The following is a 26,012-nucleotide window of genomic DNA, read 5'->3' on the forward strand; positions in this document are numbered from 1 at the left end:
GTAGAGACTGCATTTATTTATGAAGATGGTAGAGAATAGCTGTTTACATTCATGTCATTTGAACTATGGTTGTATGGTGCCTCATTGGCAATCATCTCCTTCTTTTCAAATTATACAAATAACACCAAACAACATATACTTATGTAAAAGATATATTTTATTTCCTTTACCATTCTGTAAAGTTTTAGTAGCAATATATTTACAGCATTATAAAAAAAATTTACAAAAATGTACAAGTCATAAAAAGACTACTGTAAGTGAATAATTACTCTTCGTCCAGAACGTATTAATTTTCCTAGTATACTGTATCACCTTGTATTGAAATTTTCTAGATTAATCAATGTAAACTCATATTTTGGGTATAAAAACATGTCTTTTTCTGTTGTAAAATTAATGCCTTACATAAATTTCCTGATATCACAATATTTTTCTATATAAAATTTATATTAATTAACATTTTTTCCATGAATAAACTCAAGTTTCTTATGTTATCAAGTGTAATAATATCTAAAATATTCATAACCTCAAGTGTATAAAATGATAAGTTGTGTTGATAAAATTATTTGTTTTAACAATCCAATTTATAAATAAACAAAATGTTCCAGGGTCTAGTGCTCAAAGTAACCTTCTAAGCATCTGAATACCAAAGATGTAAAAGTACACATTTTAAAAGGTTATTTATTTTGGATAATTTACAACATGTTTGGCAACTACCTGGCTTCTCAAAGAGACCTGTAGAAAAGTGGCCCAACCATCAAAAGTATTTGGCACATCTTTGATATGGTAAAATAGACATTTTGAATCATTATTCAGTTTATTTTATGATTAAATTGATTTGCAATCAGAACTACCATTGACAAATGTAAGCTATTGTTTAGAAAACCATTATTATAATAACCTTTTCTATGGAATGTCAAAAACAGGTATCTAATTTTGCCACTTTTATTGATCTGCAAAAATTCAATCCCAAAATTCACATAAAAATTGTGAAAATATGAAACAAATAAACTAGGGATGTGGAACCATGTCTGTGATTCTTTTCACTGGTAATTTGATGATTAGAATACAACCTAAGTCAGATTAAATGCTATAATGAATAACAAGTATTTTTATACTATGATTGTTTGGGAAAAGAGCCACTAGTTTCTTAAAAAAAAATTCTGTACAAATAGAGAAACACTTGGTGTTTATGACAATTTATCTTTTTCAACTTTCTGGTTTAAGTTTTTTCTAACTGACTGAGTTACTATGAAATAAAATGACTTTTCATTCTGATAGAATGTAAATTTATATTCTTGTGTGTAAAACTGTGCATCACCTGGCACTACATTATGAATAACAGATTTAATGATTCTTAAACACATATTTTGATGGAGAGACATTTTTTTCCTGAAATGTTTAAAGAATTATGAATTTTGTTAAACAGAATAGACAAGTTTTAGCTTCTTAAAAAGCCTGTTAAACACCATTTCAATATTCATCAATAAAAAATATCAAAGTTTTCATAAGCAAATGGAGGCATGCATGACAAACTTTGACTTTAAATTGAAAATAATAGAACAAACTTTGCCTTAATTGTCAGGTAACATGACTATGTGTTGCATTACTTTTAAACTTGAGAATTAGATTAAATTTGGGGATAGAATACCACCTTTTCTTTAAATTTGTTTTCAAAATTCCAAATATTAGCCTGCAAACCCCCAGCCCTTTTAGATACAAGAATGATATGGCTTCAACAAGAACAATTCTGCCCCAAGTCTTACAACATGCCTTTTAAGTGTTATCAAAGTTTATTGTTCAAAAGGACAAAATATTTAAACAAAAAATATAGTTGCTTAAAAATTGTCTTAGGGCATGAATGTCTTGTACTACATATGACAAATTTTAATACTGAAATCTTGATATGAAATGATATGGCACACCACAGATAAATGCAATGCCAACTAATTTGTCATCTTGTGTATAAAATTATTGTGTCATGCTAAAGTTTGCACCAAAAAGTATTACACACACACACATATACACATATATGGCCTACAGCCAATATATATCATTTAAAACTTATTTCTTGATACATGAATGTTTGTGCCTCTTTGATACCAAAATTAAAGGAATGAATTGAGCATCACCCTGGTAAATTATGCCACATTCATAAATTCAAAATTATAATTTGAATATTTTTTTTATTACAGATGAAATAATACAATATATGTATTTACAAATGGCTGCTTCAATGTTTATATTGAGTGTAAAAAAAAACCAAAAAACAGTTTAAATGAAGTCAAAAAGTTTTGAGATTATTATATTAATTGTACAATTCAAATAAAATTTCATTTCCTCAAAGACAGTCATTGTGACAGTCATGAAAAACCAAAATATCTTTTAATACACTAGTTTTTAATAGGGAAAAACTTAAAACTTGCTGCAAAATTCAACTTGTGAAAATATGATCAGAAATTGATGATTTTGTTGAACTACAATGAATGGTCTCCCCTTTCAAATCAATTATTCCTAATAATCCATGCTATTTGTTCTTATGTCTACAATTAAATAACTACATAAGAAAAAATCTTATTGCAGTACAAAGTATGGCAGGAAAAGAAAAAAAAACTTAAGGCTTGCTTAAATTCATATTAACTGTCAGACATTTTAAAATATGGATTTAAAGAAAAGTTGGTAATACTTAAACAAAGTGATAAATGAGATTTAATGACCTGTTTCTGTGTTTGACAGTATAATAATAAAAAATCTTCTTGCCAAAACAGAGACCAAGTCACCCATCACCAAACTTGGTACAATGCTAAGATAAATTCTTGAAAGCTTGAATAACTGGTACTTCATTTATATTTGAGGAAAAAATATTCTTAATAAATCAAAAGTTTTACTCTTATAAATAATAAATAAATGCAACCATAGTTAGGCTTAATGTATACTACAAAGAAAGAAAAAAAGAAAAGTTAGTATTTCAAAACAATATTTGTTCTACAAGCTCTCACTAAACTATTAGTTCCTATTTATTTACAAATAATCACAGAAATTATCGTTAAAATATAAAAGTTATAAATTCAAACTCTTAAAAAAAACAACCATTTATTTGATGAAAATATAATTTAAAATTTATAAATATGAGAACAACCATGCATTCCTATATAACATATATATAGGGTTTGATATGTACATTATATAAAGTCTGTATATATATAATATCATATAAAAGTTAACAATATATACCTTTACAGCTAATAACATGATAAAAGCAATGGTAAATGTAAGTACAGATTCCCTTTATTGAACCCCTAATAATCATTCATTGCCAGTAAAGATTCCATGTATTGAAAACACAGATCATTATTTCGAGTTTAAGCAATGCCCATGACAGTATGAAAATGTATGTATGGAAATATACAAACAACAACCTGTTCAATACATAATGTCCAATGGTGACATTGGGAGGTACCCTCTAAAAATGTAAATACAAGGTAATCTCCATACATTGTTTCTTGGTGGTTTAATAATAATTATACTAATTTCAATAATATTCTATTCTTCAAAAAAAAGTTAAAAAAGGGATAATTTGCCTTTTCAGAATCTAAAGGACTATGGGTAATCTCATTGTTTGTACACCAAAATAAAAATACTGTTACGTCATTGGTTGAATTTCTTTTGTTTAGAACATTTTGAACCAATCAAAATGTTTTGGTGAAGGATTTTGAAAATATTACCCAGAATGCATTAGATTCTTAAACAGTGAATTATATCATGGTAATGTATGGAATGTGAATTAGTCTCAGTTGTCAGTTGTCTATGAAGAATGAATACTTTACACATTCAGCTTACAGCAAATGCAATATATGGTATATAATGTTAAGATGACTATAATTCACATTCATAGCAATAAACAAAAAAAACAAAAAATATACATAACTGGCTTATTAATTTTATATTATTCATGATATTTGACTATTAATAATACATGGTTTATTACACAGCAATTAACTAAACAAACAAAACAACCTAACAGCAATGATAAATAAACACTATCTAGGGACAAACTGATGACTTTCATGAATGTAAACAATCACATGCCAATCCTTTCACACAGTATGAACAACACTTTGATATTTCTTATAAATTCTCTAAACTTGAAGACAATGTTTTAAAATAATAAACATCAAATCAAATTTAAAACTTAACAATCCATACAACCTTTGTGTGTGTGTCTTACAATTCTTACACAATCCAGAATAATAGCTTGTATCAAATCTTTTATGAATGAAGTTTTTGATATAATTTTGCTGTAATCACTGTCCTTCCATGCTGCATGTCTGGTATGTTCCATCATTCATTGCCAATTTTCCATTCCTTATGTGTGCTGTGTGCCTGTCCGTATTCAATGGTCTGCTCAACAACTAAATAACATTCCAGATATATATGATCCAGATTACTGTGGAATGCCATGCTTTCATTTTAACAATCCGTGTATAACTAGCACTTAAATATCATTTTATATATTTTTTTTTCTCAGCATGGACTATGTCTGAAACTTCTCATTAGTGGCACAAGGCAAGACGGTTTTTCTGCTCCCCTTAAGAATGGATGCTCTAATAACTCGGATGCTGTTGCTCTCTGCATAGGATCTCGCACCAACATTTTTTCTAAGAAACCTTGTAATCTTGGTGAAACCTATGGAAACAGAAAATTTATTTAACTTCATTCGGTTAAATATTAATTTTAAAGACATGATTGAAGAAGATAGGCTTACTTACATCCATGAGACAAAATTCACTAACACAAAAAAGTCTTTTAGCCAAGTGTTAATGAATGTTGGATGAAGAGTGGTCTCATTAGCACTCATACCACATATTCTACTTATATCTAATAACACACAAAAGAAATCAATGCAAGGATTTTGTAATCATGTCAATATAACTGATCATCTGATGTATTGCTTGTTTAAAAACCTGTGTTTACATAGGCGGATCCAGTAGGGCCCCCCTTTTCCTGGAAAAAATTTGGTTGAGTATATGTCACTGAAGCATGACTGGATATATAATATTGTTTTTGTCATTCTCATGATTTTCTCAGTTTGCCTTTATTTACTGTTTATTCTTTTAAACATAAACAAGTTCAAAACACCTTTGACTATTACATTAAAAAATATCTGCAGTGTAGAAGGAGATATTGCTCACTGCTGTACATATACATTGACGTAAAAAAAAACCTTACAATATTAAAAATTCATAAATACTGTAATCAAATTTAATAAAACAATAAGGCACCACACTTACCCGATTAACATTCTTAAGTTTTGGCGGAGGCATATCTCTTATTCTACGCATAGCTTGAAGTGGTGGCTCGTTGAAGAATGGTGGTTCACCATCTATCATTTCTATCACCATAATACCCAATGACCAGATATCCACCTGTAACAGAGGACAGAATAAAAATAAGTTTTTATAAAATACTGTAAATTCAGAAATTATTGTGTCCATTTATTATTGTGATTTTGTCACTTTAGACTTAAATGCGATTTTAATTATTATGATTTTGAGAAAAATCTGGTTTAATGCGTTTACAATTATGTTGCATTTACACAATGATAACCAGATATTTCTTGCTATTGTGCAATACTGTGCAATTGAAGATTTCTTGCTATTGCACAATACTGTGCAATTGAAGATTTCTTGCTATTGCACAATACTGTGCAATTGAAAATTTCTTGCGATTGCACAATACTGTGCAATTGAAGTTTCTTGCTATTGGTGAATACTGTGTAATTGAAAATTTCTTGCTATTGCACAATACTTAATATAATAATTTTGGACCCTGATTTGGACCAACTTGAAAACTGGGCCCATAATCAAAATCTAAGTACATGTTTAGATTCAGCATATCAAAGAACCCCAATAATTCATTTTTTGATGAAATCAAACAAAGTTTAATTTTGGCCCCTTTTGGCCCCTAATTCGTCCCAAAATCAACCCAAATCTTTCTTTTGTGGACATAAACCTTGTGTTAAAATTTCATAGATTTCTATTAACTTATACTTAAGTTATTGTGCAAAAACCAAGAAAAATGCTTATTTGGGACCTGTTTTTGGCCCCCTAATTCCTATTGGGACTAAAATTCCCAAAATCAATCCCAACCTTCCTTTTGTGGTCATAGACCTTATGTTAAAATTTCATAGATTTCTGTTAACTTATACTAAAGTTAATGTGCGAAAACCAAGAAAAATACTTATTTGGGCCCTTTTGGCCCCTAATTCCTAAACTGTTGGGACCAAAACACCAAAAAATCAATGCCAACCTTTATTTTATGGTCATAAACCTTGTGTTTAAATTTCATAGATTTCTATTTACTTTTACTGAAGTTAGAGTGCGAAAACCAAATGTCTTCGGACGACGACGCCGCCATTTTTGAGGTCGTATAAAAACCTAGCAATAATTTCTGAATTTACAGTAAGAGATGTTCATATTTTTTTTCTTTGTTAGCAAAGGTCTTTCAATACAAAAAGCATGACTACACTCAGTAGTCTTTTACCAATATGAGTTAACTGTAGTGATGGAAAAAATTTAGCTGTATTGTAGCATAACAAAACTTTTGACAAACGTAATTAGTTTTAGTTACCTCTGGCCCGTATGGTAACCTTGAAATGACCTCTGGAGCCATCCAATATGGTGTTCCTACTAATGACTTTCTTTGGCGTAGTTCTGGCGTGACTTGTGCACAAAAACCAAAATCAGATAATTTAACCTGAAAATTAAAAAGTTTATATAATTTACAACATTCATTCAGAAGCAAATCAGAAAGTACTGTAACAGAGGGTATATTGTAAAACCTTATTCATCTGCCATTACAGGACATTATATATGTTCCCAAAATGTGATTGTTGCATAGTGAGGTCGTTGAAATCAGTATGTCAAATACCTCAGAATCAAAATTGACCATAAGGTCTATGTTCCTTGGCTTTAAGATGTTTGGGTTTGATTATCAATGATGAAGGTAATTCCAGAAAATTTTATAACAAGTTTTTTTCATTTTTTCATTTTTCTCTTAAAACCCCATATTCCTTTGATATATTAGGTTACATCTATGAGTGCATTTTTATACCCATAAGAAATTGGACAGACTGGTAAAATATATAATACAGACTTAAAACTTTTAAATGTGGGAATCAAACACATTTTCTTCAATCTATTCACTCACATAACTTTGAACATCGCTTTCTTTTGCATTTTTGAAATATCACATTAGATATTTGCACAGGAAAGGGTATTTCTTATGAGTATTTATATGTTAAATGTAAGAAATATTCTGTTAACATGGTTTACACATTATTTAATGTTGAAATTATATATTCAAAATATTCTTTAATATATTTACCCTTCCATCATGAGCCAGTAATATTGAATCTGATTTAATATCTCTATGTATAACACCATTTCTATGTAAGAAATCTAAGGCTTTCAGACAGGCTTTACACACAGTGGCTATCTGGTGTTCATCCATCCTAAAAAATATCATATATTATTTAAAATGATAAAAGGTCAAAATGTTAATAAAGAAAATATTTTATAAGGTTCACATAATAATAAAATAAATTTCAAGTTGATTTGACAACTATATATGAGCGTGGATAGGACCTTAATCAGGACTCAGGGATCGACGTTTTTAAGCTCAGGATTTCGGGATTGACCCTTTCGGAACCCAGGAATTTTTTTTTCCAATTTCAGGACCTCGGGATTCCGTTTTTTTATGTCCGGGTTTTCCGGATTTCATGTTTTTAAGCCCAGGATTTCGGGATCAGGACCCCTCCTATCCCCCCTCATATATACTTCATGGTGAATAGTGAGATGCAGGTTCATCCCCTCATTTGGCTTTCATATAAAAAGTTCAAATCATAATAAGCATGTGTACTGCTTTTCAAGTTGACCACAACTTCATGATCTTTTACAAAAAAATATTACATGAATAGTGAACCATAAAAATCTTGACCAAAAAGATTAGGATTATACTGTCTAACGATCACATCATTATGAACATGTGTAATAACTTTTAAGTTGATTTGACCACAACTTAGTGGGCTAACTACTTCATCCAAAAACTTTAAACCTGATTAGTGAACCATGAAATATGGCAAGTACTTTTAAAAGTTCACATCATAATGAGAGCGTGTTTCAAGTTGATTTGACCACAAAAATGTAGTATATACCAATACACATAATTAACAGCGCCTGGTGATGTTTGATAGCCTGACCGGTTTCGGTCCATAAAGGACCTTCATCAGAGGCAGAATGGTGGATTAATGTTTGCACCCTATTTATATAGATATGGTAACCGGCGGCTGAGTTAACCAGCGGTTGAGTTAACTGGCGGTTGGGTTAACCGGCGGTTGGGTTAACCGGCGGTTGAGTTAACCGGCGGTTGCGTTAACCAGCGGTTGCGTTAACCGGCGGTTGAGTTGACCGGTGGTTGAGTTAACTGGTGGTTGAGTTAACCGGCGGTTGAGTTAACCGGCGGTTGAGTTTACCGGCGGTGGAGTTAACCGGTGAAAAATCCCAGTGGGATTTTCCATGGTTACAATTATCTATATTTAGCTAATGTTCATGTTACAGTAAACTTTTTGACATGTTACGGTAAACATTTTTACACTATATGGTAAACATGTGACCTGATGATATAACCATATTTGGGCTTTAGCATTGGATAAAGGGTGCTTTAATAATTTAAGAAGTACATAGTAATCATTTAGTCTTGATCTTTGGCTTATGATCCACCTAAATATCAAGTCTTGGAATAGTATTTCATGGTAGTTATGTGATCTTAATATTTGGCTTATGATACACCTAAATATCAAGTCTTGAAATAGTACTTCCTAGTAGTCATGCAGTCTTGACCTCAGGCTTATGATACACCTGTATATCAAGTCTTGAAATAGTAATTCATGATTTTCCATGGTTACAATTATCTATATTTAGCTAATGTTCATGTTACAGTAAACTTTTTGACATGTTACGGTAAACATTTTTACACTATATGGTAAACATGTGACCTGATGATATAACCATATTTGGGCTTTAGCATTGGATAAAGGGTGCTTTAATAATTTAAGAAGTACATAGTAATCATTTAGTCTTGATCTTTGGCTTATGATCCACCTAAATATCAAGTCTTGGAATAGTATTTCATGGTAGTTATGTGATCTTAATATTTGACCACAACTTTATGGTAAACAATCTTCTTGGAACCGACACTTTAACTTGAAACCTGACGGACAATACACATGCGTACAGACAGTGAAATGTCCCAAATCATTCAAGGTGTGGCACAACGGGTGCTTTAAAATAAAAGCAAGGTTAATATACACACATAATTGGCCTGGGAGTAAAGAATTTTTTTTTTACATAGGGATATAGTCCCTAGGAATTTTATGCCATACTTGTTTATATGTGTATATACCTGTTCTGTGTGACTACAATATCAGTCAAAGCTCCTCCTTCAAGGAACTCCATTACTACCCATAATTCATCACCAACCAGGAAACTGTCATACATATCTACAATATTGGGATGGTGATAATCCCTCATGATAACAACCTGAAAAAGAATAAAACAGAGATGAGGGTTAAGATTATTTATGCATTACGAATATTTAATAGGATCACACCTATGGCAGCATTCTAAAACATGAGTGAAAATAATTTAGGGGCCTCAGTGGCCTCTATTGGTCTAAGTAATTCTGCTACTGTAATAATTAGACAGTCAACACAGAGGTTGTGAGTTCAAACCCAGCTGGTGCAGGTGCACTCAATTCCAATCTTAATTGACTATGATTGTCACTTTTCTTATTGAACATGTTGAAGGTCGGTGTTTTCCTCTGGGCACTCAGGTTTAAAAGTAGCTTTAAAACACCAAAAATCAATCAAACAATAAAATTTCAAATTCAGCATGCCTCATTAGTGTGATTATTTATTTTTCCAATTAGTATAAGTGTATTCTTATACTTATTAATATAGTGATGAATCAAGTTTGATATATTCATACATACGGCTATTCTTAGTAACACTATTTTTTAACTCATAATAGTCACAAAAAAACAATCACTAGTGGAAATAAGTTAACTTGTTTACAGTTTTAGTGCACAACTATAAATAAAAAGAAAAAAAAAGTGGTACATGTGCCAATGAGACAACTCTTTACCAGATACCAAATGATGAAGAGGTAAACAAATATAGGTTATCTAGTCTTCAACAATGAGCAAAACCCATAGAGCATACTGGTAGTGAGCTTACCTCATTAAATAACAACTCTCTTCTCTGTTGTTTCCGCAGATCCATCTTTTTCACTGCCACATTTTGACCCGTTGTTTTAGATGTACATATACACACAATGCCTGTTGATCCCTCTCCTATTTTTATGAAGTTTTCCAAGTTATCTCTTGGATCGCCTGGACTTACCACCATCTGTAATGCTGCTCGGAACTAAAAATATCAAATACTTGAGTTAGAAATATAAAGATAAAAAGGATCTAGATTTAAAAAAGATTTGGAACAAAAATGAAAAAACGTGAATCTTTTCAACTAATGATTTTTCAAACAAATGTATAAAAAAATGTTTATTTAACTTACACTATGAGGGGGGATAGGAACTTTATCGGGACTCCAGTGTTTATAAGCTCAGAATTTCAGGATTAATCTTTTCGGGATCCAGGAATTCTTCTTTAGAATTTCGGGATGTTGGTCGGGACCTCAGGATTTCATGTTTTTAAACCCTGGAGTTTGAAATCAGGACCCCTCCGACCCCCTTCTAATATGCAATAACATTTCAAATATACTTCCACTTGAATAGAGTGCTTCATTGATGAGTTAATTTCTGGTAAGAAGTTGAATGACAGTTTCCTGCTAAAAATTCAAAAAAAAATAAAACAGGTTCTTCATTTCCAATAGACACCATGACTAATAATTCTGTTTCTACCATATGGTGCAGGGCAGAAATTTTGATGAGGATGAACCTTTCAATTTGTAGTTTTGAATTGACACAATAGAACAACTTGGAGTCTGCTTAGTGTTGCTAATATTTTTTTTAATTGTTTGATCTAGTTTAGTATCAACTGAAAGTAATCGACTTTAAACTGGTGATTTGTTGTTTATTTGACCACTTTGATTGATGTAAAATGATTATGAAGCTTTGATGATTTATCGAGGAAAAAAGGAAAAAAAGAGAGGGGGAGGTGGCTTTGCATAAAGAGGGATTGAATAGTGTTGACAAAGGAATTTGATCACTGACACACATATTTCTTTTCATTCTAAATGGCAAATTACATTTACAAACAAACACATGTACAACACATTTCTATTTAAAAGCAAATCATACAAAAATGGCTGACTAAAACACATTCATGAAACTAAAAATATCTTGCAGTTTGACTTTAAATTTGTACTAATCATGCTTTAAGAATTATGCATCCAATAATTAAATAATTCAGAATACATTTTTGTACATGTATATACAAAACGTATCTGTAAAATAGGAAAATCAGATAAATGACAGTTGAAAAGTGTGAAGCACTGAATTTTTTTCAGTCTCAAATGAACAGCACTACAAACTCCATCCATCTTAGGCGAGTTCAATTAATCAAAGTGTCCTAAAATTGCCAAATAAAAAATGCTTGCCATAGTCTCTTCGAATAAATCATAACTGTTTGTATTCAAATCTATACATTTATATACATATTTCCCCCACTTTTTTTAAATAGTATACAGAAAAAAAAACAAAAAAAAACCCTACATATCTGAAAAATCATCTTGAGTGGACTATGGAAAACATTCATATTTTCAATTCTGGTCTAAATGAAGATGATAGTGATACCTGCTCATGCGAAAGTCTCTGCTGCTCCTGTATGGACCCAGGTGGCGGTGCAGTATTGTTGGGGGATTTCGGTGGTGGCTGCATTTTTGGTGTCGGAGAATAATTATTCTGTGAAACTTGCAAGTTGGAAGGTTTGGCTCCACCCTGACACACAACAAACAATAAGCATGATATATATATATATTTGGCCAAGAAAATCATAACTTAGGGTTATTCCATTGACATGAATATGTGAGGGTAAAACAGGACTTCCAAAAAAACAAAAATAACACAACAAAAATAATTTTATACATCAAATGGATGTACATGAAAAACACTAAATCCCCCACGACTCATATCTAACTTGAGTTTTCCTTTCAGAGTTTCCTACCCTCCAACATTCATGTCAATGGAATATCCCTTAAATACATGCATACAATTCAAATGCAAAATTTTGTTTGTTTGTTATAATAACATTCCCAGGTAAAATGTATCAAAATCCATCTAACGGAGCAATTAATAAAATTTTAGTTATGGTGGGCGAGTAAAATCTGATCTTATTCAGAATTTTGCTCTGTGGGGATCGGATCCAGATTTAACTTCTTTTCATTAATTGTTCATTTGGATTTCATAAGGAATAGCATTTGGCAAAAGAAATATATCATCCTACCGTATAGCGGCTTATTTTCGAGGCATATTAATTTTTGGGTTTTTTTGCTGATAGAACAAAATCGCCAAAATATATTCCGCCAATTTAAAGGACCACATGCAAGCCAAAGGTATTGATAAAAGTTTTGAATCCACCAAAATATTAACCACCAAAATATTTTGTATACCTTATTCAATAAAAATCCAGAAATTTTATACCCACGAAAAAAAAAAACCTATTCGGTATGATAAATTTCAGAGAAGATCACTCACAACCACCAAATTCACCATCAAGAGTGATTTTCACTTGAAACATCCTAGTGTATATATACTGTCCAATTTCATGTATTATACTATTTAGATAGAATTTACACAGGTCTATTGACTATGCACAAAAAGCAATGGATGATTTAACAATTACCATATGACATGCAGTATCCATTATTATAAGTCGGCTTTAATTTAACTTTTTCATGAGATTTGAATTTTAATACATATTTTATTAGAAAATTGCAATTTTTTCACACTTATATAAAATAAAATGACATTAACCTATCAAATAAACTGATATGAAATGAATAGTTTATATATTTACATGAAGAATAAAATATATGTGCTTTTAATATTTAAAGGTGGTAAGTTTGTTCATTCAAAATAACACATTATCCAATAATGAGATGAGCGTGTGAATATATTGTATTTCAAGCCATTTCAAAGTGCGGCTATTAACAGACAGTGTTTGAATTATTCAAACAGTTGTCTCCCCTGGCCTTTATTTTTCCTTTTCAATTGAAACTTGTCTTAGTCTAAAATTAAACCACCAATGTTTGATTGGTGGTTTAATTTTAGACAAGTTTCAATTTAAAAGGATAAGTATGATGTGATGTCATAGCCTTTTTTTTTAAATTCCACTATGCTCATACAATTGACATATAAACAGTTTTCTCACTCAAAATATAAAACAATGGACGTTAATAACCAACCAACAATCAATCAATTAATCGTAAAATAAACAATATAGAATTGGTAAGCAAGCATTTTAAAGGTTTTTGGAATAGGTTTAAATAAGCACATTCTTGTTCATTCAAACACCATGCAAACTACACAAACATGTACATGTAAATATACACACTTGCTCTAAACAAATCATTCTTATGATTCAAATAAATACAAGTCTACCATAATATCTTACAGCAGTATTATTTTTCCATAGCCTGTATCTTGCATATACATGTATATTCCAAGAACAATTTTATTCTTAACGTGTTTTTTTTACTTTTTTCTTCTTCTTAAGTTAACAAATAACATTCTCATTTTCTTATATTTTCCAATAAAACTTACAAAATAATATCAAAAACATTTTCATTGGTTTTAATTCAAACTACCCGGTAAGAACATTAATTTTTTTGGTGTTCCTAATTCTTAAACATTGTAAATTATAAATCAATACCGTATTGATAATAAAAACAAAACAAAACAAAAAACTCTCACTAATCCTCATCATACATGTACTTGACTTGACATTATAAATGACAACATTCAATCGGCAAGTTCTTAATCTTCCTTTGTCATAGAAACTTACCCGATCATACTGTAATCCTGCTCCATTTTTAGGAGGTCCATGAGGCGGTGAATCTGGTCCTCCATGATGACGAGGTGATCTTTCGGGAGGATGCATTGAATTACCATTCATAGGCATCTGATTGTTTTGTTTATAATCATCATATGGAAACTGTGGACCTCGTCCATCAAAATGAGGTTGATTGTGTTTTGGATGGTGCATGTCTCTATTATCAAATGAACTATTATGACTCCTGTTAAGGTCCTCAGATCTTCGGTCCAATGTCCCATCACGGAAAGGAGGTCCGTCTCTTTGATCGGGAGGATACTCCCTATAATCACGAGGGTCCCTATGGTCTCGATGATCCCTTGGATCTCTGTGAATGTCCCTTGGATCCTGTCTATCACGAGGATCTCTCATTTCCCTTCGAGGGTCATTTGTTGGATAACGGTTATAATCTCTAGGCTCTTGCCGTGGATCTCCCCTAAATCTCTCCTGGTCTCTGTCATATTGAGGGGGACCACCTCTACTTTGATATGACCTATCATGAGGAGATGGCTCATCCTCCTGGAGAGGAGGATATTCTTGAACATAACGTCTTTGTTGTGGAGGACTTGCTCTGCGTAATGAATTTGAACGTGCAACAGTTACGGACCTAACATCAGGATTATATCCATTCATATGTCTTGGTTCACCGATGATTGTCTAAAACAGAAATATATATATATGATTCATAATATCATTAAACCTGGTATTTAATTAAAAAAAAATACTGGAATAACACTTTTTTCATTTAATTGAACAAATCACAACTATTTTATGCATTTCATCTAATATTTCAGTTTTTATAAGAATCCATGTTATTGTGTAGCATTTTTCAATATCAAGATAAGAAATAAGAAAACAAAATCTGGTAAGATCAAATTAAACATGTAATCTTCATGGTTTCAGGCTATGTTGTCACAAGAATTGAAAAATAGACAAGAACTTGTATACATGTATTAAAAATTCTTTTATTTTGAATATTTCCAGTATCACTTATAATGGCATTTTTCAAACAAACAATTCCACATAAACAAAACATTTTTCATTGTCACAGGCTATGACATAAAACTGTAATTACAATTGGTAATATAAATGTAATACATCAATATTGCTTGGTTGCTGGAACTCTGTTCTGATATATATACATGTAGCAACTCCCTCACCCTTTTCACAAACACTCACACATTTCCTTTAATTCCTTTAAATTGCGTTTAAATTACCCTTAATAAAAACAATTGAACAGACAATGGAAATTGTTAGTAAAACTATTCCTACAGTGATATACATGTCTTGCCTAATTTTTGGCATCAAAGATTTATTTAGGGTTAAGTAGAACAATTTCATTCAATAGGGCATCTTTATTAGTATCTCAAAAGATAATATCAATCTTCATCAAATAGTGAGAGATTCTTTAAAGAGTTTAAAAACAATATTGTATCATATATAATATTTCAAACTTCCGACTTATATAATCCGAAAAATGATTCATTAGCCTCAGAATGATTAAAGAATTTTAACGATATGATAATGATGTAATTCTTGTGGTTTGAAGAGGACTTGGTGCATGCTGCCTCATCTTTACTCCAGTTTGACAGACAAATGCAACAGCCGCGCCAGATGTTTTAACCATTATTTCTTCAAGATGTTTTGAATTAACTTTCTCTTATCTCCAAGAGCCATGTTAAAACCTTTAATTCCATTTCATAAACTTATAATACTGATTATACCTATTGATAAAAGTACATTCCAGAATCGTAAAATTTCTCCTGTTGTATTTCTGACATTTAACATATTCTATTCATTGTCAATAGATTAACTGATAAAAGAAAACTTTTGATAATCATGATAATAAGATTTTAATTGCCTCAATTATTTCATGCATTCTATACACTTATTGGAATGAAATAATAAACAATGAAGCAATGATTTTTTCCAATAAAAATTTTCTGCATTGGTATTTTCTCTCTGGAAAAAAATTCTAATTTAAATATTATTTCAAGATCATCATCTTAAAATTAATGTTATTTTTAATGGGATATAATTACTTAATAAAACAATGATCTGTCAAAATGCAATATCTATATCTATCAATAACAACAACAACGAAATCATAATAATTAACTTAATTACATATTATAATTACCTTTAATGGCTGAATTTCAGTATGTGTGATCCTGGAAGCATCAACAATTGGTTTCCTCCGATCGTTCTCCTCTGGAATAATAATCCCTGTCCATTGTGGAGGGAGTCCCACATACTTTCCCTGGTCCCTATCGAATCCAGTATGGACACGATGTTCAAAGTTACTGGGCTTAGATATTTCTGGTCTCCTTTTTCCTTTCTTAAACATAATTTCCTATCTCTGTGCTGCCAAACTAATCATTAGAAGAAGACACCTACAAGTAGAGACAGGAAGTTTTCACTTCAAAATATTTTTATTATCTAATTCATTTTAACATACTCAATTAGGCCAAATGATAGCTGATTTTTGGTTTATCCTTATATCTCTGTGTTGTGTTTGATTTCGTGCTGTTTGGTTCTTTTGTACATGTACATATATACATACCTGTAATAAATGTTATTTTTGCATTTTAACCGACTGGGTTTTTCTTTCTCAAAAGTTAATAAATTAATTCATAACTCTTCCGTTCAATTTTCTGTTGACATATTTTAACCAGAAATTTAAAACTTTATTTATTCATTTAGTAAGTTAATTATTCACTTTTTACAAATATATAATAATGGTTGTTTAGAAAGTGAAGACAAAAGTTATTAAAACTTTTACTGCAAATCCTACCAGACAAACTGTGATACTTGAGAAAGTTTCCGTCAAGACATTTAAATTACCATTATTCTGTTTAATACTAACATCATAATCAATATGACACCATGTATCTGCTGTATTATACTTTTGTGTATAAGGAATAATGCTATTAGATGGAATTTGAATAACTGTCAGAGATTAGAAGTTAAAATTTTCAAGTTACAAATTAATGTGTACATCATTACATATATACATCTACACCTTCAATTTGTAGTGATTAATTAACAACATGCATTATAAACGAAAACAATAGAGTTCTTTATATAATTACCATTAAGGTTAAGAACATTTAATGAGTCCCCATCAACTTCATTTGTATACGCATAGGAAACTAAAAATTATGCACCAGTCCAGAAGTTTAAGTAAATCATCCTAAACATCAAGCATGAAATATTTGTCACTGGACATAAGCAAACAACAATCAATCAATCAATCGTAATTTGTCACTGATTTACGTAATACAAACAGTGATCTCATAACAATATAATTGAGTGGGCAGGACTTCAACAATGCAACTGCACATGTAATTAAGTGCAGAGACACTTTCAGAATGTTATTTCTATACAAGTGCAAGGTCTAAATGCTGCCACATTTTTTTTGTTTTAACTTGGAGCTTATATATATCATGTATATTAACCAGTATGGTCTCACTCATGAAACTAATTTTGTATTCGATTAAGACCATAAAAATATTATCATATTGCTTAGCCTGAATATTGCACCAGATGTTATCATACAATTTAAAGACCACATAACAATATTATCATTTAGCTTGGCCTAAATGCTGCACCTGAGTTATCACAGAGCCTGGAATATTATACATGAGGTCGTGACCATACATTGTTATATCTGATAGGACACAATAACATGTTGGCTAAAAAATACAATGCATAGGAAATAGAATATTATAAGTCAAAACATCCGTTATATTGATGAACATATTTTCATCTTATAAATGATCTTAAATCATATGATGGAATGTTAATGATGTTACCAATTGTTAAATAAATTATTCTGTTATTTCAGTATAAATATACTTTGAGCGTTCTTTTTAGAGGAGCTTTTGAAACTAGGAAAATATATATATATATGTTCTTGGTATTAAATTTACTGGCAAAATTAACTTTTTACAAAAAGTGCTAAAAAAGCACTTTAATATTCTTGCAATACATTTGTCTCACAAATTTTATCAACACCTTATGAGCATTCCTGTTTTAAAATTAGTTATAAAAAGTATTGTCTTATTACATACATGTATTTACTAAAGAGATAAGGTCTAAAATTTCTTGTGTTTGTTCAGATATGTATAACTTTACAGAACTTTCTCTAAGATCAAGCAGTCTTAAGTTACAAATCAGAAAATAAAGGTCCACTCTATTGATTATTTTTTTCTTAGTTTGAACTGACGTTTCAATTCCCTATACATATAAAACGTGTATAAAACTTCCGATAATCTGAAGCATTCATGGGTAAATATTTGTTCTTCACCCTGCACATTCTTTAACCGCTATGGGTGGTTAGCAGAGGTATTTTTTTCATATCACTCAGTTGACATTGAAAATCAAAAATATTGTTGTACATCGTAACATGTACCAGTAACTTACTGCTGATAAAGATAATCTTTGCAATTGAAAATACTTCAGTCTAAGATGGGGGGGATTTCTGAGATAGACAAAATCATATGAAAGAAGAGTTTGAATTTTGATGATAAGATTAAAGATATCAAAATTGTTGTACAAGAAAAAATTATTTGAATAAGGTGTAAGTTTGGATTATATTTAAGGGGGCTCGCGGGTCTTAATCAATTTTTTTATTTGACATAAGATTTTGCTATATTTTTCTATAAATGAAATTTATCTTATACTTAATAGAAAAATGAAATAAAAAAATGGGGTCACCAATCATTTACGCTCACAATCTGCATACATTTTTGTTAATGTCCGTTTTTTCTGTTGAACTTATGGAAAAAAAGCAGTAATATGAAAATAAAAAAAGAACTAAATTACAGAAATCACTTAAATTTTACAATTATTTAGTTTATGTACAGCTTATTCGAAAACAATAATAAAAAATATAGGTCCCTGATGAGTAAAAACAGATATTTCAATTTTAATGCCAAAAAATGGCATTTTTGCACCAAAGGGAGATAATTTGGAGCTTTTTCAATGATATCTACATTTCAAAAGTCACCTGAGGCAAACACGAATTGATTTGTTGGAATGATTTTTGTACCATATGATAAAGTAACAACTATTTAAGGTAATAAAAAAAATTTGTAATGAAAAATAAATGTTTAATTTTTTTCTGAAAATCTTATACCCGCGAGCCTCCTTAAGTACATAAAGTACTTGATCAATCATCTGCAGTGGATTCTAATGGATTTGCCACAGTATATATACATGTACATGTACATTGTATGGTGGCAGCAGCAAAAAAATTTACACATTTTCATGATGAGACTGTGACTTGTTATAAGTGAGTCTAGTAACATACATGTCACCACCATTTGCATCTGGTGACTAACTGCAGTGCATGTACAACGTGTATATATACTGGTTATGTACAATGATAATGATAATCCTACCTGTAGCCAGGGGGGTTCTGAAAACAAATAAGCTCTGTTAAAGTCAACGTTCTGTTCGAGTTGTGACTGTTTAAGTTTGTGAGTCCTAATAACCCCCCTTGAAAATTCTTGGATACGAGTCTGATAGTCATGATATTATGTACAATACCATTGTTTTCTTGCATAGCTGATATATGAACTAGCCAAATTGGTTTTAGCACTTTGAATGAAATATGGTGTCTGATCTACATTACATTACATTACATTGAACATGCAGATGTACAAAAATGTATAAGCAGATAGAAATTGAAAAGTGTTATATCAGTCAATAGAAAGCTTTATTATCTGGTTTATTGCAATACATGTATCTACATGTAATTAAACAATTAACTCTGTTTCTTTGATTAAATACATAGGTATCAAAATCGCAATCAACAGCATTTTAAATCATCTCTGCTCATTTCAGTCAACACAAACATTAATTTATCATCACTCTCATAGGGATCCTGTCACCATGACATATTTAAGTGTGGCTGTAAGTGGCTGTAAAAGATGCTTAAATTTCTTGTGCCACACTCATTTTGTACTCCCCAAAACACTTGCAAATTCAATTTATATCCCTAATCCAATTATCTTGTCAGGGACAATTAGAGTCTGGAGTTTAATAAATAATAGTTTGGATACAAGTACACTCTTGCAATTAAGTTTTTATACAAGAAAGTAAAACAAGGTTTTAGTTCCTGTAGTGTAAATTCTTAACAGCAAAACCAACAATAACCAGAGAATTGATAATTACTTGCATGGGTTTCTGAAACAGTCATGACAGTGGGACTGCGAAACTGTAAAGTGACTAATCTTATTTTTAAAACAAACAGAGAAAAGAAATTGCTTCCTTCAAGGTAATTAGAAGTGAAAAGATAACAAATTCATGTCAAATGTTTCAACACTCCAAATATTGCTTCCTTTAATGAGCCTAATCAGGACAAATTGAAAAAAAAAAATTGTGAGGTTTTTATTGTTGCTAAAATTGCACTGGGTATATATACTAGAAACACATGTAAAAACTCATATTTTCAATTTTGATCACCTTTTTTCTTTGCAACATTTCCTGAACATGCTGAAATCTTGATAATAATTTACGGCTACAGTTTTATGCCTAGTGTTCAACAGCACAATTTAATAAATGCTCAATTTTGAAAAATGTTTCTTAAACAGTATGTTGTTTGGAGAAGTCATACATGTACATGTACTAGCCAGACTTATAAATGTATGTATAACCATACTGTAAGGACATAAAAAAAAACCAGAATTATGTACAAAAAAAATGTACCAGACAAAAATTACAACAACTGGTTTTTAAAACAAGACAAATAAAGATTCACACCTGCGATGCTTTTAGCTTTAATTACACATTATTTCTTCAGTTTATACAACCAATCCTATCATGATAAAAAATACTCTGTACTGTAAATACTAATGGCATTTTATCAAAACAGAGGAATGCATGTTGTAATAATTATAGAAAGTGTTAGTAAATGCAAGAACATTGGAACTGAAACAATTATTCATTATATATAGATGCATTGTCTTTGGATGTCTATGAATACTTTTTTGATTGGCATGTTCAAACTGAGAAGAACAGATCAACAAAAGAGCTGATTTTTTCACAGTGTCCTAGGTAGACCTAAATTAGAGGTACTCAGTTCCCCTCTGCCAAAAAAGTCATATTATCAATTTATGTGTGATGGGATTGCTTCCTTTCTGAAATTACTTTGGCAGATGTAAGTGTAAGCCAAAAAAGTGTCCCATGAAATTGTGTCCTCTAGAACATTATTTCACAGTTCAGCTGTGAAATTTTGTTCATGGGACAAAATATCACATTTGTAAACCATAAAATAGTGTCTCCCCTAGTGAAAAATTGTCCCTAGTACTTGCACATAATTTCATGGATGATTTATAAAATTATGTCCCAAAGGACAATATTTCATAGTGTAGCTATTTTTTTCTGTCCCTATACAAGGGAAATAATTTAGAAATCATTTAAATGTTTTAATCAATTAGTTAAATCATAATTGAAAATTAAATAAAGACTACACAGATGTGAACAAAAATGGAAAGTGAGGAATATAAACAGCTGTATAATTATGTGTCTGATGGTCAATACCCTCCAGAATTTGACAATAATGATAGGAGATCATTTAGAAGGAAGGCAAAGCTCTTTCAAATTAAATATTATATACATGTTGACATAAAACACAAACTAGAGGCTCTAAAGAGCCTGTGTCGCTCACCTTGGTCTATGTGCATATTAAACAAAGGACACAGATGGATTCATGACAAAATTGTGTTTTGCTGATAGTGATGTGTTTGTAGATCTTACTTTACTGAACATTCTTGGTACTTAGAATTTTCTCTATCTATAATAAACTTGGACCTTTAGATACAGTGAAAAATATTTTGTAAAAATTTACAAAAATTTACCAAATTAGTGAAAATTGTTAAAAATTGAATAAAATGGGCAACAACTCCTTAAGGGGTCAACTGACGATTTTGGTCATGTTGACTTATTTCTAGATCTTATTTAGCTGAACATTATTGCTGTTTACAAGTTATCTCTATCTATAACAATATTCAAGATAATAACCAAAAACAGCAAAATTTCCTTAAAATTACTAATTCAGGGGCAGCAACCCAACAACAGGTTATCCGATTTATCTGAAAATTTCAAGGCAGATAGATCTTGACCTGTTACACAATTTTACCCCTTGTCAGATTTGCTCTAAATGCTTTGGTTTTTGAGTTATAAGCCAAAAACTGCATTTTACCCCTATGTTCTATTTTTAGCCATGGCGGCCATCTTGGATGGTTGGCCGGGTCACCGGACATATTTATTAAACAAGATACCCCAATGATGATTTTGGCCAAGTTTGGTGTAATTTGGCCAAGTAGTTTCAGAGGAGAAGATGTAAAAGATTACTTAGATTTACGAAAAATGGTTAAAAATTGACTATTAAGGGCAATAACTCCTAAAGGGGTCAACTGACCATTTCGGTCATGTTGACTTATTTGTAAATCTTTTTTTACTGAACATTATTGCTGTTTACAGTTTGTCTCTATCTATAATAATATTCAAGATAATAACCAAAAACAGCAAAATTTCATTAAAATTACTTATTCTGGGGCAGCAACCCAAAACCGGGTTGTCCAATTCATCTGAAAATTTCAGGGCAGGTAGATCTTGACCTGATAAACAAATTTACCTCATGTCAGATTTACTCTAAATGCTTTGGTTTTTGAGTTATAAGCCAAAAACTGCATTTTACCCAAGGCTCTATTTTTAGCCATGGCGGCCATCTTGATTGGATGGCTGGGTCACTGGACACATTTTTCAAACTACATACCCCAAAGATGGTTGTGGCCAAGTTTGGATTGATTTGGCCAAGTAGTTTCAGAGGAGAAGATTTTTGTAAAAGATTACTAAGATTTACGAAAAATGGTTAAAAATTGACTATAAAGGGCAATAACTCCTAAAGGGGTCAACTGACCATTTCGGTCATGTTGACTTATTTGTAAATATTACTTTGCTGAACATTATTGCTGTTTACAGTTTATCTCTATCTATAATAATATTCAAGATAATAACCAAACACAGCAAAATTTCCTTAAAATTACTAATTCAGGGGCAGCAACCCAACAACAGGTTATCAGATTTATCTGAAAATTTCAGGGCAGATAGATCTTGACCTGTTACACAAGTTTAACCCTTGTCAGATTTGCTCTAAATGCTTTGGTTTTTGAGTTATAAGCCAAAAACTGCATTTTACCCCTATGTTCTATTTTTAGCCATGGCGGCCATCTTGGATGGTTGGCCGGGTCACCGGACACATTTTTTAAACTAGATACCCCAATGATGATTTTGGTCAAGTTTGGTGTAATTTGGCCCAGTAGTTTCAGAGAAGAAGATTTTTGTAAAAGTTAACGACGCCGGACGACGACGGACGACAGACGACGGACGACAGACGACGGACGACAGACGACGGACGACGGACGCCAAGTGATGGGAAAAGCTCACTTGGCCCTTTGGGCCAGGTGAGCTAAAAAAGGATAATTCAAAGATGTTAAAAATAATTCATAGATTCCTATTGCTTATTTAAATACAAATGTCAATTAAGTCTTATTATTTTTTGTTAAATACATTTTTTGGTATTAGACAAGACTTTTATGCAATATGGACATGATTTCACTATGAAAAAATGTCCAACGAAGGTCACAATAGTATTTATTGTCAAGGGACACTTTTACATAGAGGTGGACAATATTTTATAATAAAATTATGTCCTGGACCAAATTTCATAGATCATATCCATGAAATTTGGTCCATGGGACATAATTTCATGGGGGACACTATTTAATCCTACATAAGCTGTTGAGCTTTAGGGAAATACATCTTTAGTTCAGTCGGTAACACACAGTCTTGTAAAACAGAGGTCCTGGGTTTGAGTCCTACAGGCAACAAGCCATTTTGTAATGAAAATCATGCTTTCCATTTAAAATACACATGCCTAACAAATTTGTAGTTTTCTGACGAACACTATACTTTTAAATTAAAAAAGTTAAGTTGGAAAATGCTTTTATAATACCATGACAACCTAAATCCAGTAAAAATATGCGATCTTATTCCACTTAAACAACAATTAAGCTTCTAGTTACTTTTAATTATTATTTTTGAAGCATCTCTAAAAATCTGAAAGACACTGTTTGGTCTACAGCAGACATCAACCTACATTGTACAGGCCTACAATTATATTCATATTTCTTTTAATGAAATTCTCATTACAGTGGTGACTGTCAAATGTGAAGTTTTCTGTCAATCAAATACAAATCAATCTTGACCATGAATACTTTATGTACATAAGTTGTATACAAGTGTACGTACTTCACCTTGTTCACAGTACAATACAATTTGTCTTCCGAGGATAGCATACCTCTATAAAATATGGTGCATACCCACTATATAACTTGTGTAGCAATAAAACTCTTCAACAAACATTCAAACTGAACTTTTACTTCCCAGATATAAAATTGCCTGCATGTGTAATATGATGTAAAATAAGGGGGAACTTTGGGATTATATGTGTTCATATGTAATATTGAAAACTAAGTTTTGATAATAAAGATAGTTTATTTAACTTTGCTGTTTATCTAAACAATAAATGTTAATTTGTAAATGTATATTTGTATCATAATAAATCAGAAACAATATAAAGAAGTAGGTCACCTTTCAAATAACTATGCTAAGACTTCCGGTATTACATTTTTCATCAGATTACCTGTATTTTTTAGCACGTTTCCAACTGTATTCCCAACGATATATGAAAGTCCAGTGCAAGAATTTATGAGGAATTGTAAGTGACTAACAATTTGACAATATTCTATGAATACAGAGGAACTATGTGGGCAGGATTGTCAACTGTCACCGATTTACACACCCTGATTATTAAATATTGTTTACCTGTAAAATCCACAGGTATGAACTTATTTCCAAGTGTTTTGCACCGTTAAAACATTTTCATAACAAATTAAAGTTGATTTTTATAGCTTTAAAAGTCCACTAGTTCTCTCTAAATTGTTTCCAGTCTTGGTTAAAGGTAAAAGTTTGGACAAAAATAATACGCTTCCCTTGACGCCATTATTGTCAACCTGAACATCCGGGATATTGAATCGCAATAAATGTCCAACAGATGGCGTACTGTACACCAAAATAAGCAAAGCACATGTATAAATGTAAGATATGTGTAACGAAGTAAACAGTCATAATTAGTAATTATTTATAGTTATTCATAGCCACAAAGGTTGTTAATGATCAGAAACAGGTTTAATGTCAGTAATTAGAATCAAAAGTGTAAAAGACAAATTTTTATTTATACTATCTTAAAGTTTGACAAAAAAAGGGGGAAGTTACAGTCATGTAATAATACATGCTTAAAGCATGATCCTAATATTACCGGTTATAATGGACCCAAGGTTACAATGAAATTATCTCAAATTAACAAAAAATTATAAAAATCATCTAGCAATGCCCTACCCTTGTTCATTGGGGTCCCATTGGGTGGTTCTGATCCCGGATCCCGCTTAGGCGCTAACTGTTTTGTCAAATTCCTGTAACCGGCTTACATTATGTACATAAGCAATTCTCATTTTTTTTTCTGAAATCCTGTGCCTCGCTTGACTTCATCTCCTGTTTTCATGGCACAATAATTTGACTTTCACCTGTCACGCTTACAAACAATCGGAAATCCTGCGTCACGCTTAGACCCAAATGAGACTCACTTCATTGACATAGTTGTTGAATATAAAACACATTTTAGTTTACAAATCGAAGGAAATTTATCAGTGATATAGAGATTGTCCAACAACGAGCTGCTCGGTATGTCTGCAATAAATACCATAATACAAGTAGTGTTACAAACATGCTTACTACATTATATTTTCCATTACTAACAGAATGTAGGCTACACACAAGTT

General features: G+C 31.2%; 2 protein-coding genes across 5 annotated transcripts in view; one reads left to right on the forward strand and one right to left on the reverse strand.

Moving 5' to 3' along the window:
- Nucleotides 1-136: 136 nt before the first annotated feature.
- LOC143069434 (serine/threonine-protein kinase PAK 4-like) lies at nucleotides 137-25,170 on the reverse strand. 2 transcript variants are annotated; one of them, XM_076244064.1, is made up of 10 exons: nucleotides 25,000-25,170; nucleotides 16,244-16,496; nucleotides 14,077-14,760; nucleotides 11,868-12,011; nucleotides 10,292-10,480; nucleotides 9,460-9,596; nucleotides 7,384-7,510; nucleotides 6,628-6,753; nucleotides 5,289-5,423; nucleotides 137-4,683 (listed from the first exon to the last, which is right to left on the reverse strand). In XM_076244064.1, exons 2-10 carry the CDS (start codon nucleotides 16,448-16,450, stop codon nucleotides 4,522-4,524), a joined length of 1,911 nt encoding a protein of 636 aa, XP_076100179.1. In that variant the 5' UTR covers nucleotides 16,451-16,496; nucleotides 25,000-25,170; the 3' UTR covers nucleotides 137-4,521. The 2 variants fall into 2 exon arrangements, with proteins under 2 accessions (XP_076100179.1, XP_076100180.1); XM_076244065.1 differs by lacking the exon at nucleotides 25,000-25,170 and adding an exon at nucleotides 24,818-24,956.
- Nucleotides 24,764-26,012, forward strand: part of LOC143069436 (uncharacterized) — a 36,183-nt gene continuing 34,934 nt past the window's right edge. The window contains exon 1 of one of the 3 annotated variants that reach the window (XM_076244067.1): nucleotides 24,764-24,892. The gene's annotated coding sequence lies outside the window, so the exon portion shown is untranslated. Of the gene's footprint in view, nucleotides 25,015-25,167; nucleotides 25,272-26,012 lie in introns of those variants that run through there. The other 2 variants (XM_076244068.1, XM_076244066.1) reach the window with 2 other exon arrangements.

This window comes from Mytilus galloprovincialis, chromosome 3, assembly GCF_965363235.1.
Source record: "Mytilus galloprovincialis chromosome 3, xbMytGall1.hap1.1, whole genome shotgun sequence".
Lineage (NCBI taxonomy): Eukaryota > Metazoa > Mollusca > Bivalvia > Mytilida > Mytilidae > Mytilus > Mytilus galloprovincialis.